This window comes from Marmota flaviventris, chromosome 4 (genome assembly GCF_047511675.1).
Source record: "Marmota flaviventris isolate mMarFla1 chromosome 4, mMarFla1.hap1, whole genome shotgun sequence".
Classification (NCBI taxonomy): Eukaryota; Metazoa; Chordata; class Mammalia; order Rodentia; family Sciuridae; genus Marmota; species Marmota flaviventris.
This window is the reverse complement of record NC_092501.1, coordinates 38,230,240-38,245,485: the sequence shown is the minus strand read 5'-3', so window position 1 is coordinate 38,245,485 and position 15,246 is coordinate 38,230,240. Positions and strand designations below refer to the sequence as shown.

Sequence of the window (15,246 nt, the reverse complement as noted above, 5' to 3'; positions counted from 1 at the left end):
ATTTAACAAGTACAGGTAAAAAAAAGTGTGTATAGGAAGATTCTATTTACTTAGAAATTATTGCACATTTGACATAAAAACTAATTTCTCCAAACAGAGACAAAATTTACAAATGGTAACTTTTTTAGAAAATGGATAAATGCATTTTAACCTTTCTGAATGGAATTTTAAAAATATGTATAAATATGTATTTTTAAAATTAGTTGATGGATCAGTTTTTTTAAAGTAGCTGAGAGCAACTAGAAAGAAGGAAGTTCAGGTTAGTAACTAGAACTACCTAATTTGGAAATAACTGAATTAAGATCAGTGTTAATATAAAAGGTATGAATCTGAACATGAATTTTTCTACTACATCTTAGTCATTATCCCAAAGATATTACAATCTAAAAACAAAAACTTTGTGGATGCATTTAAAAAATGACAAACCCCAGCAGACAAAATAAAACCAGACAAAACACAGAATGATATCCTGATGATAAGTACAAAAGAGAAATACTGGGTTGGATGTATTAAACATTCCCAGATGAATCAGACACCAAAGAAAAATTTGAAGCTATCTCTAGAATAACTTGGGGTGTGGGATGGCTTCTGAAAATTAACTCCTCCGATGGAAGTGAAACAGATCAATCATCTATTTCTTGAAAAATAACTGCTGGGGACATTCATTATTCACTATTGGTTCCATTTGAACACAAGTTAACTTTTAAAGGCAGGAACCAGAATGACTGAGAAAACTGTGGTATAATCACAATCATATGGGGGGAATACTACTTAGTTATAAAGAGGAATAAACTATTGATATGTGCAACAACATGGATAGACCTCAAAAACATGTGCTTAGTGAAAAAAGTCAATCTCAAAAGGTTATACATACTAGAGGATTCCATTCATGTAATACTCTGAAAAAGGAAAAACTTGGAACTAGAGTAGAAGAGAACAGGTAGGTAGAAGATAGGAAGGGTAGGTAAGATGGATAGCACAAGGAAATTCTTCTGTGGTTCCTTAATGTAATGGTGGAGAATATAAATTTATACATGGAATAAATTAAACAGAAATAGATATTAAACACACAAATGAATGCAGGTTAAAAATGGTGACACTGAATAAGGTATGAAGACTAGTTATCAGTAATGTACCAATGTTAATATCTTGTTTTTGATACTGTGCTATAGTTATATGAGATGTCATCATTAGAAGAATCTGGGTAAAGGGTATGTAGGATTCTTGGTACTATATAATTTCCCAGGAGGCTAAAATTATTTCAAAATGTAAAGTTTTAAATCACAACAACAAATTACACTGCAACATCCCTAGCCATAACAAATTACAAAGGGAAGAAATGCTTCTTTTAGCAGAAAAATGTGTCAATAGGTTCTATAACTTAAGATACCAAATGTAACATAAATTAAGCATTAAATAAATCCCTAAATGATACTGATTATTAGTAATTAGTACTACTATTTATTTACTATTACAGTTATTGATAAGTAACATGACAATTTCTCACTGGTTTTATATACTTTTGTTCTAAATAACAAAGATAAATTTCAATGCCACTGAAGACTGAGTATTCTGTGTCCTTCAGGAAAAAAGCCTGTGGATGATGTTTTATCTGTGGTCAACACTCAATTATACATGATTGAGAACAATAAGATAAGATAATAGAAAATACTGCTTTAAGTGACTCAATGAAACTATCTCTTTTGATTATCTTCCATGCTCAGCCATTTGCCACTTTCCAGACCTACTATGGGTTTCCAGTTTTTTCTATGGTCCAGCGGGCCTAAGAGAGTCCTAGACATGGATAACTGAGGATACATTCAATGTTATCAATACTCCACTTGTAATTCCTAAAACAAATGTGCCTTGTCACTGGTTTTCTGCTATCAGTGTCTCTTTTTGCTAATAATCCTTAAAGAGTGATTAAAAGTTAAGAAAAGCCAGCAGAATGAAGTGGGAGTACATGCTAAACCAGTGTGCCTCTTACTGACCTATAGAGAAATCATACCACATTTTTAACTAGTTAAAAATCTGGTTTAAAATAAAGTTTCATCTTATAAATTATGAATATTTAAGCATTTGTCAGCTCTGAAAGATATTCCCTATACACAACAGCAAAGAGATAATTCAGGAGTTCTAAACCAAAAAAGGGGAAAAAAAGGGGTGGAGGGTTAAAAAGTTTAAATTGACAAAGGAACTGGATAGATACAACAAAACTGCAGATGTCAGTTTAAGTCATTGCTTACCTGTACTAAAGCCTGAACAGCATGAACTTGTCCAGCTATCCTTAAACTATCATCTCCTTCTCCACTACAGAAGGAAGAATCAAAAGAACAGGATGTTTCCATGTTGACAAGACAGTGCCGATTCCGAGCACTATACTCCACTAGATTAATCAGTAGACCCAAGCCCTACAAAAAATTTTAAAAGTGCATATTATCACAGTTGAGAACTTAAACATATACCACACACTTTTATCATAAATAAAAACTTAGTCATTGTTTTCTATCTACAAAAAAGCAAAAAAAAAAAAAAAAAAAAAAAGTAAGATATCAGTCTTCCCAAAGAATAATTCCTTGAGTTTTTAATCATCATTTTCAGCTTGTACACTTTTTTTTTTAATTGCCATGGTCTTTTCTAAGAAAAGGAAAATATATGAAGGCATTCATTGGAAATTAATTGAAACAACTCACAATGTATTAAAAAAATGATTCTTAAACCCAAACTCAGATAAAGTTTTCATCATCAACTAGATAAAAATACTCATGAAATGAAACAGTCATTTCAACTCACCAGTACTCGAATATCAAATCTCTGCTCCTGAGGTAGGTACTTTGGAACCTGAAGCACGCAGTTCATTGCTGTGCCTATAAGGCCATCCTGTTCTCCTGTTTTTGTGCTGCCCCACTCTGAAGAAGGAAACAGAAATAGGGAAAAGTGTTACTGATTCCTCCTGATGACACTAATAACTACATTTATTAAAATGAATATTAGAATTGCATGGCTATTTCTTTATTGAAATACACTGTTGATATTTCCAGGCCAACCCAAGTATTAACTCCTAAAAGTAGTTTTCACCTGCTGGAGTAAGTCAATTACATTATGAAAACTTTTAAATTCACTACATCAAGAAAAGAAGTAACTTGGGGGCTGGGGTTGTGGCTCGGTGGTAGAGAGCTCGCCTAGCACATTCAAGGCCCTGGGTTCGACCCCCAGCACCACATAAAAAATAAATAAATAAAATAAAATAAAGGTGTTTTATCCAACTACAACACATATACAAACAAACAAACAAATAAAAAAGAAAAGAAATAACAAAAGGTAACAATTTATTTTTTCTGTGTAATAACAAAATTTCAATGAGAAAATATTACTTACCATTATCATTAGTTAAGTTGAGCAACACCCCAATGATGGCCCTCATGCAGTCCTCCACTGCTTTGCCAACGTGGTTAGTTACATTTTGGTGAGGCGGAGGCTTACTATCAGCTACACATATACTGTTCTCAGCACGGTTATATTGCTGAATCAGTTCTTCACAATGCTGTAATGCTCTTAAGAGAAAATAAAATGTATGTCAAGATCATTGTATTGTCATGAGCAATGAATAAATAAAAATAAAAAAAGAAAGAAAATAAAATGTACACCATTATGGCAAAAACCATTATACACCAATTTTCTATCTACTTGGGCCTAAAAACTGGCAGATTATATTTTTCCTTCCTACTATGGAAGTTGTTTTAACTATTCAATCATATACCAAGAATGGGATGTTTCCTTTTATTTTGGAAAAAATTAATAATTAAAAAACCTAAATTTTCTAGTTAAGATAAGTATTAATTACTTAGAGAGTAAATAATTTTTTTAAAAAACTTGATATCATTTAAATTGACATATCTCCTGGCAGTAATAAAAAGATGAGCAATACCCAAGAATCCTCAAGCTTCTACCCAAAATAACCAGGAAATAAAATCCTTAAATAAGTCTAGTACTTCTAAATAAGGGCTTTACTTAAATCACTAATCCACTATTTTATTTTTTTTTAAAAGTCCAATAAAGAATCAAATTAGCTGTCAGGTGATTCTTTATGTATTATATACCATATAAAACCCTTAAGAGAAAATTCTACCATATTTAACTCATCCTTAGCTGCTGTTTGGAACATATGGAGGAAATTTGATAAGGCTCTTAATACGGCTAGGGATGTGGCTCAGTGGTCTAGTGCCCCTGAGTTCAATCCCTGGTATTCCTCCCACCACCCAAAAAAAGGTGTTCCTCATGATGTCTAACCCCAATTTGTTCTTCTGATGCTTGCAGATGCTGGCAGAATTACTCTGTTGTTGTTGGTAACTCAACTTTCTTAAGTAGTACTGAGCTAAACTGTGGTTATGAAAGGAGGGAAGAAACTATATATATACATTGTTGAATCTTTCCATGATATCCCTGCAATTATCCTGGTTCTATTGAAAAGCTCAAATGCCACATGAATGCTTTTTCACTAACACCGAATTCTGACCTCTACTGTCACTTATAAGACATTTGACCCAAATTTCCTAATCAAAATGAAAGAGCTGAAATCTGTCAAAGTAATACCTCCTTTCCAAGGAACTTGTGGAGGGTTAAGAAGTATACCCCACCACCACCCACCCCCGCAAGGGAGAATAACACATGGTTAACAACTGTAATGTATGTTGTTAAGGGTACTAAACGTAATATAAAATACATAAGAAAAAAAGGAAATAGAGGTGATTAGACATTTGAATTTGCTTCAAAATATTATAGAATAGGGAAAAATGAAGGTACAGATGGACACAACTGCTAATTATTAAAGTAATGTACACAAGAGTTTACCACATTTTGTCTACTTAATTTAAGTTTGAAATTCTCCAAAATAAAAAGAGGTTAAAACACAGACATATTGGAGTCAGACTGTAGTAGGTTTTCCTTTGATTCGGAAATTGGACATATATCCACAACAATAAGGAATTAGAGACTTGGAGTGTAAGATCATTTTTTCAAAGCAGAGACCTAGAGAAAGTTAACTCCCTGTGGTATTGTGCTGGCTAGGCTAAAGGCCAGAGAACTAGGGCACAGAGATAAACTAGGACAGAGATATCAAAAAGAGGCTGTTGTAATAAGATAGAACCAGGACTGGAGACATACATACACTTAGGTTAGAGCATTAGCCTAATTGTGATAAAGGTTGGGCAGGGAGAGTGTGGAATGAAGAAAGGGACATAAGAGAGATGGGGGAAAAGTATAACTGAAGAGCAGCAAAAGAGAGCGAGGAGAGTCTGCTTACAACAAAACTAAGGAATAGGTAGGCTTATAGCTCAGTGGTAGAGCATTTGCCTAGCATGTGTGAGGCACTGGGATAGATCCTAAGCATCACATAAAAACAAATAAATAAAGGTATTGTGTCCATCTATAGCAACAACGAAAACAAAGCAAAGCAAAACCCTGAGGACTAATAATACTTAGTGTTTACTATATGATGAAAACTGTTCTTTGCCTAAAAGATAGTTTAACCAATTCATTAGTATATATCATACATAATTTCAAAAGACTTTAAATGCACTTAAAATTATTTATACAAATATTTTTATATATACATTTGAAATATATGTGTGTGTATATATATATATATAAAATATATTACTAGATACATCAACTAATTTTATTGTACCAACCACCCTAGATAGATAATAGATACAACTATTACCCACACCTTTTAAAGAACCTGCACCAATTAAGTAACCTGTCTAAAGTTATACAGCAAATGTTATGAAGCTGGACTTCATACCCAGCAATTTTGGCTCCAGAATCTGTATTCCAAACTTTTGCTCTATAATGTATTCTGATTTACAGAAGTTAAAAGAATATTTTATGAAGGAAAGTAAGATGACCTTAATTCCTTTTGGTTAATCCAAGTTATTTTAAACAAATAACATGAGATTTTAGAAAAACTTACTTAGCTGATGAAATAATGAGTTGTGAATCTTTATATGCTATCAAGTAGCTCTGATTCTCTGGATTATGCACTGTTACCTAAAAGGGAAAAATATGAAATGATTTTGGCAACCCCCAACTTTCTCACTGATGCAAACAATACCACTCCTACATTGTACCATAAAAGATACAAAGATGAGGAAGAAAAGTCCATTGTCACCTAAGTAGGTTCCAGATTTAGAATAACAGCAACCAATTTATTATGAAATTTAGACATCACTATTTCAATTGCTCATTCATAATTAATGTATTCTTTACATTTATTGTAATAAAATGCCAACCACTTTGAATCAGAAATCTTCAGCTTATAAATCAACTAATGCTTTATAAAGTTCCTAAGTGGATTAATTTAGCATAGCTTATAATGAAGAAATGACATCTGTATATCTAATGTACCTGAAGCCCTCTAGAAGATAAAAGGGACAATTTTAATTTCCTCTGTGCCAGGAGCTCCTGTAGTTATTTTTAAAAGTACCTAACTAATTCAACCTTATAAACAAATTATGCATTCAGAAATTTATTGGCAGTAAAATTCTATTCTGTACTGGATTAGGTTTAGTCATTCATAACAGCCAAAGAACAAAATATACTTAACTGCAATTAAATACTGTCATCCACCAAAGCCAAATACTATAATTAAGTTGTGCCTACAATCTGACTTAAAAAAAAAAAAAAAAAAAAGCTTAAGAAATTGCTTATCAATTAAAATGAAACAAAAAACTTGCATACTCAAGGCCCTAAATTCAATCTTCAAAACCCAAAACCAAAACAATTTTTTTCTGTGTTTAACTGCTATTTTCTGCTTGAGCAAAATTCCACATTAAGAGTAGAATAAACTTTGGCACATGTTTTTAAAAAACCCTGCAGAGCTAGGCACAGTGGTACATGATTATGCTGCTAGTGGCTTGGGAGACTGAGGCAGGAGGATCACAAGTTCAAAGCCAGCCTCAGGAAAAGCAACTTAGTAACATGTTGTCTCAAAATAAAATATAGCCAGGCATGGTGGTGCACACCTGTAATCCCAGCAGCCATAGGCTGAGGCAGGAGGATCAAGAACTCAAAGCCAGCCTTAGAAAAAGCGAGGCGCTAAGCAACTCAGTAGTTGTCTCTAAATACAATAGGGCTGGGAATGTGGCTCAGTAGTTGAGTGCTCAGAGTTCAATCCCTGGTACCCCTCACCCCCAAATAATAATAAAATATAAAAAGTACCAGGGATGTGGCCCAGTGGTTAAGAACCCCCGGATTCAACCCCTGGTACAGAAACAAATAAACTAAAAACCCTGTATGTAAGGCTTTATTTGGAGCAATGATACATGTATTCTTTTTAATAATAAACTGCTCAATTAAATGTTCATTAAGAATTGGTTGCTCGAAGAATATACTAATGTTAACTTGGATTAACAAATGTAAAACTCTAGGAGGTATATAAAATACTTGGCAGTTACATACAAACACACATATGCACATGCATCCAAACACAATTGAGTAATGTTGGAACTGGAGCTCAGTGGCAGAGCACTTGCCTAGCATTGTGAGGCACTGGGTTTGATCCTTAGCACCACATAAAAAACTAAACAAATAAAGGCGTGCTGTTGATCTACAACTATTAAAATTAAAAGACTGAGTAATAGCCAGAGAGCAGTGGGGCTGGGGATGTGGCTCAAGCCTGGCATACGTGCAGCCCGGGTTCAATCCTCAGCACCACATACAAAAAGATGTTGTGTCCGCCGAAAACTGAAAAATAAATATTAAAAATTCTCTCTCTCTCTAAAAAGAAAAAAAAAAAGCCAGAGAGCAGTGATGCAACCTTGTAATCCCAGCTACCCAGGAGGCTACGGCAGGATGATTTCAAATTCAAGTTGAATTTGGGCAACTTAGGAAGTCGATCTAAAAATAAAATAAAAAGGGCTGGGATATACCCCAGTGGTAGAGCACTTACCACCTATAATATGTGAGGCCTGGATTCAAACCCCAGTATAGTAACGCAGGGAGATGGGGGATAGTGAATAATTTTCCCAAATAGTTAACCATACTTACACTTTCTAAAACTCGTAAACATCTCTCTGCTCCCCATAATGAAGCTACTAGTTTCTCTTCATCCTCATCTTTACTTAAATGATCCACACATTCTTTTACTAGATTAAAGAAAAAAGAATATGTTAATACTTCTTATCATCTCAATACTTACCCTTAGCTAAGACTAAAAGTCATCTGTTACATGCTATGAATATGCTGGAACCTATGAGAACATTGTTTATTCTGTTTGAGTTATGAGATTTTTAAATGTATGATAACTCTTATTATTTCCACAAACCCTTAATATCAAAGTACTGCTGGTCTCTGCTTCAAAAGTTAGATTTTTCAAGATAGTACTAAAAGAACAGACCTTTTACAATTAACAAAGTAATTTTTAAGTATATAAGTAGAATAGTTTCTTCAGACTTTAAATAATACATAAAAACATTATGCATGTAATATCCATACCTTTATCTACAATATGATCCAGACCACCCAAAAGCCGGAGTTCTTCTTTAAACCAGTCTCCTGCTCGTTTAGAAGTAAGGGACAGCAATGTCTCCATAGCTAAATGCCCAGTCTAAAAATCAGAAGCACCATTATTGAATACAGACTCTTAACAATAATTCTGAGGCAGAATTTTAGAAACTGTTTTCCTTTACAAAATTCACTGTATGCTACCAACACACAAAGTTTGCTTACTTTTTAATAGAATACTAAGTGCTTTTATATCTAAGGGCTTTTTATAAGTAAAGTCGGACCAACTTTTATTAGAATATTCTACACTGAAGAAATATTTTTAACTACATGACTTATCTTTATAGGGGGGAAAAAGTAGTTTATTTTTTGTCAGTTCAATGTAATATATATTGCTATTATATTTCTATAGTACCGAGGATCAAGTGTAGGACTGTGGACTCAAAGTAGTACTTACACATATACATTTAATCATAAATCAATATATTAATTTACCACAAAGGATATAACAAATAACCACTTTCCAAAGCAAATTATAGGAATGCCACTTAAACACTTTAAACAATCTAACGGTAGAAAATGGTAATTTGAACCCTATGTTCACCCAAGTGCTGCAGACTGACCAGACTTAAATTTTTATACTGCAAGGCCGCATGTGTCCACCATGAGAAAATATACTCTGGAAATAACTGATGCTTCAGGACCACAGGCAGAAGAAGCATAAAAGGTAAGAGCCATACATACAGCCTTGATAGTGTTTTTTTTTTCTCTCTCTGTATTTGACTTTAACTATTGTTTTTCTTTTTTAAAGCATGTAGTAACTTCCAAACAAAGAGCAATCTGGTTCTTGATGTAATAAAGGAACTTTAGCATAACAGAAGAAATGCTTTAATTAGCAAAGACTAAAAACACCTGGTTTTCTTTCCACAGCTTCTGCCCTTCAAAAGATGCAAATTTACAACCTGGCCTAAATTATATTTGGAACTGAATATAAATTAGATATTTACAAATACCAACAAAAGATCTTAGCAGTGAAAATCTTGTATTACAAAATTAGAAGAGGGATCTAGAATACTTTATTATCTAGTTTTTATAAAAAAACAAAATTGTTGTTCAAGGTGACAAATGCAGAACGAGAATCCAATACCACAAAAACAGATTCACTTGTTCCCAGGTCTCATCCTAATAACCTCAAAGAATAATTTAATAACCAAATTTAATTGGTCAGTTCATGAGTCATAGGAGTGAAACTAAAGCCCAATGAGGCATTCTTTCTTTAGCAAAAAAGGATATAATTTAATATTAAAGAAAACTTTCTTACTTTACCACTGAGCTACATCCCCAGCAACCCCCCACCCTCTAATTTTTATTTTGAGACAGGGTCTCACTAAGCTGCTGAGCCTGGCCTGAAACTTGCAATCCTCCTACCTCAGCTTCTAAGTCACTGGGATCATAGGCGAGTGTCACCGTGCTTGTCATTAATGATATATTTCAAGGAAGAATTGAAGCAATTTATGTAACAAACAAAACTAATGTGTAGGGGACAGTTTTTGAGCAAAACCACTTATCTACTATACAATTTTAAGACAAACATAATAGTAAAGAATAGCTGGCACTGGGGGGATAAAAGAAGTATCCTAAAATTAGCCACGATGCTTTGGTTTAACCTTGCAAGTCAAGTAATTAATACATAGTAGGGCAATTTTTATACTCATATTTCATCCTAATAAACTCAATGAAACATGGCACAAATTCATTGAATAAGTTTATCATCATGTTAATAGTGAATACCTAAACTGAGCCTTAAGGTTGAACAATACAGAAAACATGAATAAACAAACAAATAAAAGCACATTCAATCATGCAGCAAATAAAAATTACAGGCACAAATTTACTCTCTGATAACTTCAAAAAATTAGTAGATGTTGTAAAAAATGTTATGCATAAATAAAAATTACAAATAAGTTTTAAAGGTAGTATATAGAGAGTATGATAATGTGGAAGAATCATTGATGTGCCATCGGAGCACAAGACCTATTTTTCCAATTCTAGTATGTGAAGAGTACTGAATGTATGCTAGTTTTGCACATTACCACTTAAAGTTAGTTTGCTCTCCTCCTACCCCACCCCCTTTGCCAGAATCCATTACCAATTCTACCTTAACTAAATAGAGTTAAATGTCAAATGGTGCAGTATTCAGTTGAGTAGGCAATAAGTGAAAATGTTTTACACTTGAAAGACAGGTTATATAATGAACAAATCTTGTGGTAGTGCCTGCCTGCAATCCCAGACACTCAGGAGGCTGAGTCAAAGAGGATTCCAAGTTCAAGGTCAGCATCAGCAACCTTACTGAGACCCTGCCTCAAAAAAAAAAAATAAAAAGGGCTGGGAATGTAGTTCAGCCATAACGTATCCCTAGGTTCAATTCCCAGTATCCAAAAAAAAAAAAAAAAAAGGCAAGAACCTAGCAATCTTCCTTATAAGACTTCAGAGCTCTTCAAGGTTCCTTAAAGCATTTAATGAGACACTGTGAAATAAACAGTTGCTTCCTACTGAAAAATGGCTCTTGTAAATCCTCTGAAATTTTATTCATGAAATTCAGAATAAAAATTCAAACTGCTAATAACCTAAAGCAGGAGGAAGGATGAAAGATGAAGGGAAAACATGAGAAAAGGATTAGACAAAATGTATTTATTGGCAAAGAAACAAAAACAAAAAACAAAAACCCTACACATAGATGAGCTAGTTTCAAAATTTCAGAGAGGAAGTGCTTAAATTTGGCAAGCTGTAAATCAAGGTTAGAACGGTTAAATTATTAGTTCAAAGCCACAAAGTCATCCTTACTTTATAATGAAAGAAAGGAAAAAAACCCACCGTTATATTTTCTAGATCAAGATGCTTATTGTGTACAGTTTCACACAGTCTTCGGATTTTTTCTTTAATTTTGTTCATGTCTTTTTCATTCAGTAGCTTAGCTGATGAAGCATCTTGTTCCAGTTCCAAAAGTCGAATCATTAGATCTAGGCTTGCTCTATCAAGATCCATGTTTAAACGATCTCTACTTAATATGTACATGAGGGCAGCTGTGCAGAGAGATAGATTCTTCAACAGATGGAAAAAAAAAAAAAGAATAAGGAAAAAAAAAAAAACAATTACCAACAAACTCATTTAAGAAATAAGACTGTTATTGCCATTTATTTAAAAGTTAAAAAGTGGACCGGGGATATAGCACGATTGGTGGAGTATTTGCCTTGCATGCACAAGGCCCTGGGTTCAATCAAATAGATAGATAGATTAAAATGTACCAGGGTGCCACCAGCCTGCAAAGCCAGCTATTTGGGAGGCTGAAGCAGGAAAACTTGCAACTTTAAGCCTCAACTTAACAAGTAATTAAAAAGGGGTTGGGGATGAAGCTCAGTGGTAGAGTACCCCTGGGTTTAATTCCCCGTATGACCAAAAACAAGTTTAGTAAGCCTAAAACTCATTGTTCATTGTTTTAGAAACTTTGAAAATGTCTGATTCAGTGGTATCCCTAAAATTCTAGGGAAGCATTAAATAAAGTAAATAAATTTAGAAAACACTGTTTCTTAAAATATTCCTCTTGATGGATGTTCCCTATGTAAATGTTCCCAAACTGAAAGAATATATGTTGAATTACAGATTTCTTTGGCCATTTTCTGCTAAATAAAAAGTTTAATAACAGTTTTTTAGACATATACACATATATGTAAAACCTATTACAATATATCTTTTTATTCTCTATATAGACAGTCAAAATTTTAGTTCAAAATTGGTATATAATCATGTTTCCAAAACTTAGCATACCTTTTCCCTGCAAAACACACACAGATCAGTTTGCATCAATGTACATTAACTTATAATGCTGAAATAAACATTTACAGTAGGTGCCACAATCTACAAATATTCAAGATGACATATTTTAGAATAACGTATAGAAATACAATACAGTCAGCATTTGGTATTTATATCCAAATTCAACCAACCACGGAGCCAAAAATATCAGAAGGGGGAAAAAAAAATCCAAGTGTACTGAATACCTACCTACGACCCCTTTTCCTTATTATTGTTCCCTAAATAGTAGAATTTACATTGTATCACGTATTTTAAATAATCTAGAGATGATTTAAAGCATAAAGGAGGATGTGCATAAGTTACATGCAAATACCACACAATTTTATATACCGGACCTAAGGATTTTGGTATCTGTGGAGGTCCTGGAACCAATTTCCCACAGATATCAAGGGATGACTATGTAACAAAATGCCTTATACTTGAGATATTCTGATATTTGAGATATTCTCTATTATTTCAATGTATAGAAACAAAATTTACTATCTGAAGATTTAAACTTTTTGAACTAGTTAATATTCCAGGCTAAAAAATAATCAAAAAATAAAAATAAAAAGATTAAAATTTGAAACTCCCAAAGTAGAGAAACTTAAGACATTTAATTATGCAAGTGATGAAATGTTTAAATCAATTAAATTATTTGCAAAAATTAAGATGCCAAGTAAAGGCCTCAAGGAATCCACTGATCCTAACTAAACACAGTAACATTTCAGAGTCCATTCTTCTTCTCCTTTTTAATCTTTTTTTTTTAGTTGTTGATGGTACTTTATTTTATTTGCTTATTTATATGTGGTGCAAGTGTACAAGGCAAGTGCTCTACCGCTGAGCTACAACTCCAGCCCCTCAGAGTCCATTCTTAAACACAACAAAGCAAACTACTTCTTAATTTTCATCTCTTCTCCCTTCTTATCTTCTGTGCTACAAACTGGTAACAGAGTTATTTATGCCTACTCAAGGTTAAGCACATAACTTTTGGTCTCAGAAGACTCAGACTGTGTCACCCAATCTGTAGTAGGGACATAATGTCCTTGAAAAAAAATATAATAAGGCAATCAATCTTAAAATACCACTATTGATAATGATTAGCAATGAAGATTATTCTGTTCCATTTCTGAACATTAAAACTGATATTAGTACTTATGCTTTACTATTAAGAAAAAGCATCAAAGACAATAAAGTGAAGAATTTAATCCCTTCAACAATTCAGCTATCTTTCAGATTCAACACTGGACAAAATATTTAAAAATTAGGTTCTATTTCAGAACTTTTTTATTCATACTATTAATATCAAACTACATTAGAAGATTTTTCACAGTAGTCCTTAGTAGAGGAAATCATGCTTACAGAATTAAATAACCAGTATGGAATATTAGCTATTATAAGTAAGTAAAATTTTAGCATAAACTGATGAATCAAGGAAAAAAAATAGGGGGCTGGGGATGTGGCTCAAGCGGTGGTAACACGCTCGCCTGTCATGCGTGTGGCCCGGGTTCGATCCTCAGCACCACATACAAACAAAGATGTTGTGTCCGCTGAAAACTAAAAAATAAATATTAAAATTCTCTCTCTCTCTCTTAAAAAAAAAGGAAGAAAGAAAAAAAAATACTGGGCTGAAGTTGTGGCTCAGCAGTAGAGCGTGCATCTAGCATGCGCAAGGCCGTAGGTTCGATCTTCAGCACCACATAAAAATAAGTAAATAAAATTAAAAAAAAAAAAAAAATACTGCCATGAGGAAGAACATAATCAAGTGAAATGTTAAACAAAAAGTTACAACATTAAATTCTACATGTTCGGCAAATAAAATGAACCTAAGTATAATTAGGATATATTTATAAGAATATTCAGTGAGGGTATTTTTTATAGTCCAACAGACCAAAATTTCTCAATAATGTTTCCCAATCTCAGAAACTTAAAATACCTGATGGTGCTGGGAATCATCCAAAGTTTTAAAGACCATGGCGACCATTCCATGTGCTCTCAGGTGCATTCGAAAACTGGGCATGGCACATTTAGTAGCCAAGCTAATAACACTAGAAGAAAATAGACAATGTTCAGAAAAGTGAAAAGAGCTATATTAGTTTTTGTTTGCATAATGTCAAAACAAGGGAGGAAAAAAAAGGAGGAATCAGAATCAAAGTTTTGCCCATATGAATTCTAATATAAAAACCATAAGCAAGGTTGGAGGTGGTGAGAATATCTGCCTAGCACGCTACAGGTCCTGGGTTCAATGACTAGCACCAAAAAACCCCAACAACAACAACAAAAAACCCTAAAACCCATGGGCAAAATCAAATTATTAATATACTGATGCTTAGTATATGATTGGGTATAGTTATTTTTAAAACAATGACTGTCTTTATTCCTTACATTACTACTATCATAAAAAGCATGAAGACCCAGCTACATTTCATAAAGCTTCTGATATGAAAACTATAAATAATTACACTTGATTGGATATACTCCAACTGACCAGATAATTCAACCAAACCATGACATTTGATCAATTATACTATGCAAAAGATGATTCATATCACAGGATACTTAAGTTCTCACCTAATTCATTACTTGATGCTTGAAACTGAGATGGCAGGAAAAAAAAACTTTCGTACACTATTTTTTTAAGCATCTAGAAATTACACTTATACTGTGCTAAAAAGACTGATCACCGGGGCTGGGGATGCGGCTCAAGAGGTAGTGCGCTCACCTGGCATGCATGAGGCACTGGGTTAGATCCTCAGCACCACATAAAAATAAGATATTGTGTCCACCCAAAACTAAAAAATAAATTAAAAAAAAAAAAAAAAAAGACTGATCACCCAGTTTTCTCTATATTATATATAACCAGATTCTTTATAAGAAACTGATCACATTTTA

General features: G+C 33.3%; 1 protein-coding gene across 3 annotated transcripts in view; it reads right to left on the bottom strand.

Moving 5' to 3' along the window:
- Wapl (WAPL cohesin release factor) overlaps nucleotides 1-15,246 on the bottom strand; it is a 74,543-nt gene that overhangs the window by 9,331 nt on the left and 49,966 nt on the right. For all 3 annotated transcript variants that reach the window (XM_027939886.2, XM_027939889.2, XM_027939888.2), the window contains 8 exons: nucleotides 14,291-14,402; nucleotides 11,377-11,604; nucleotides 8,494-8,605; nucleotides 8,047-8,144; nucleotides 5,972-6,048; nucleotides 3,379-3,554; nucleotides 2,794-2,909; nucleotides 2,247-2,411 (listed from right to left, as the gene is read on the bottom strand). In XM_027939886.2, the coding sequence (XP_027795687.1) occupies nucleotides 2,247-2,411; nucleotides 2,794-2,909; nucleotides 3,379-3,554; nucleotides 5,972-6,048; nucleotides 8,047-8,144; nucleotides 8,494-8,605; nucleotides 11,377-11,604; nucleotides 14,291-14,402 (1,084 nt within the window). The remainder of the gene's footprint in view (nucleotides 1-2,246; nucleotides 2,412-2,793; nucleotides 2,910-3,378; nucleotides 3,555-5,971; nucleotides 6,049-8,046; nucleotides 8,145-8,493; nucleotides 8,606-11,376; nucleotides 11,605-14,290; nucleotides 14,403-15,246) is intronic.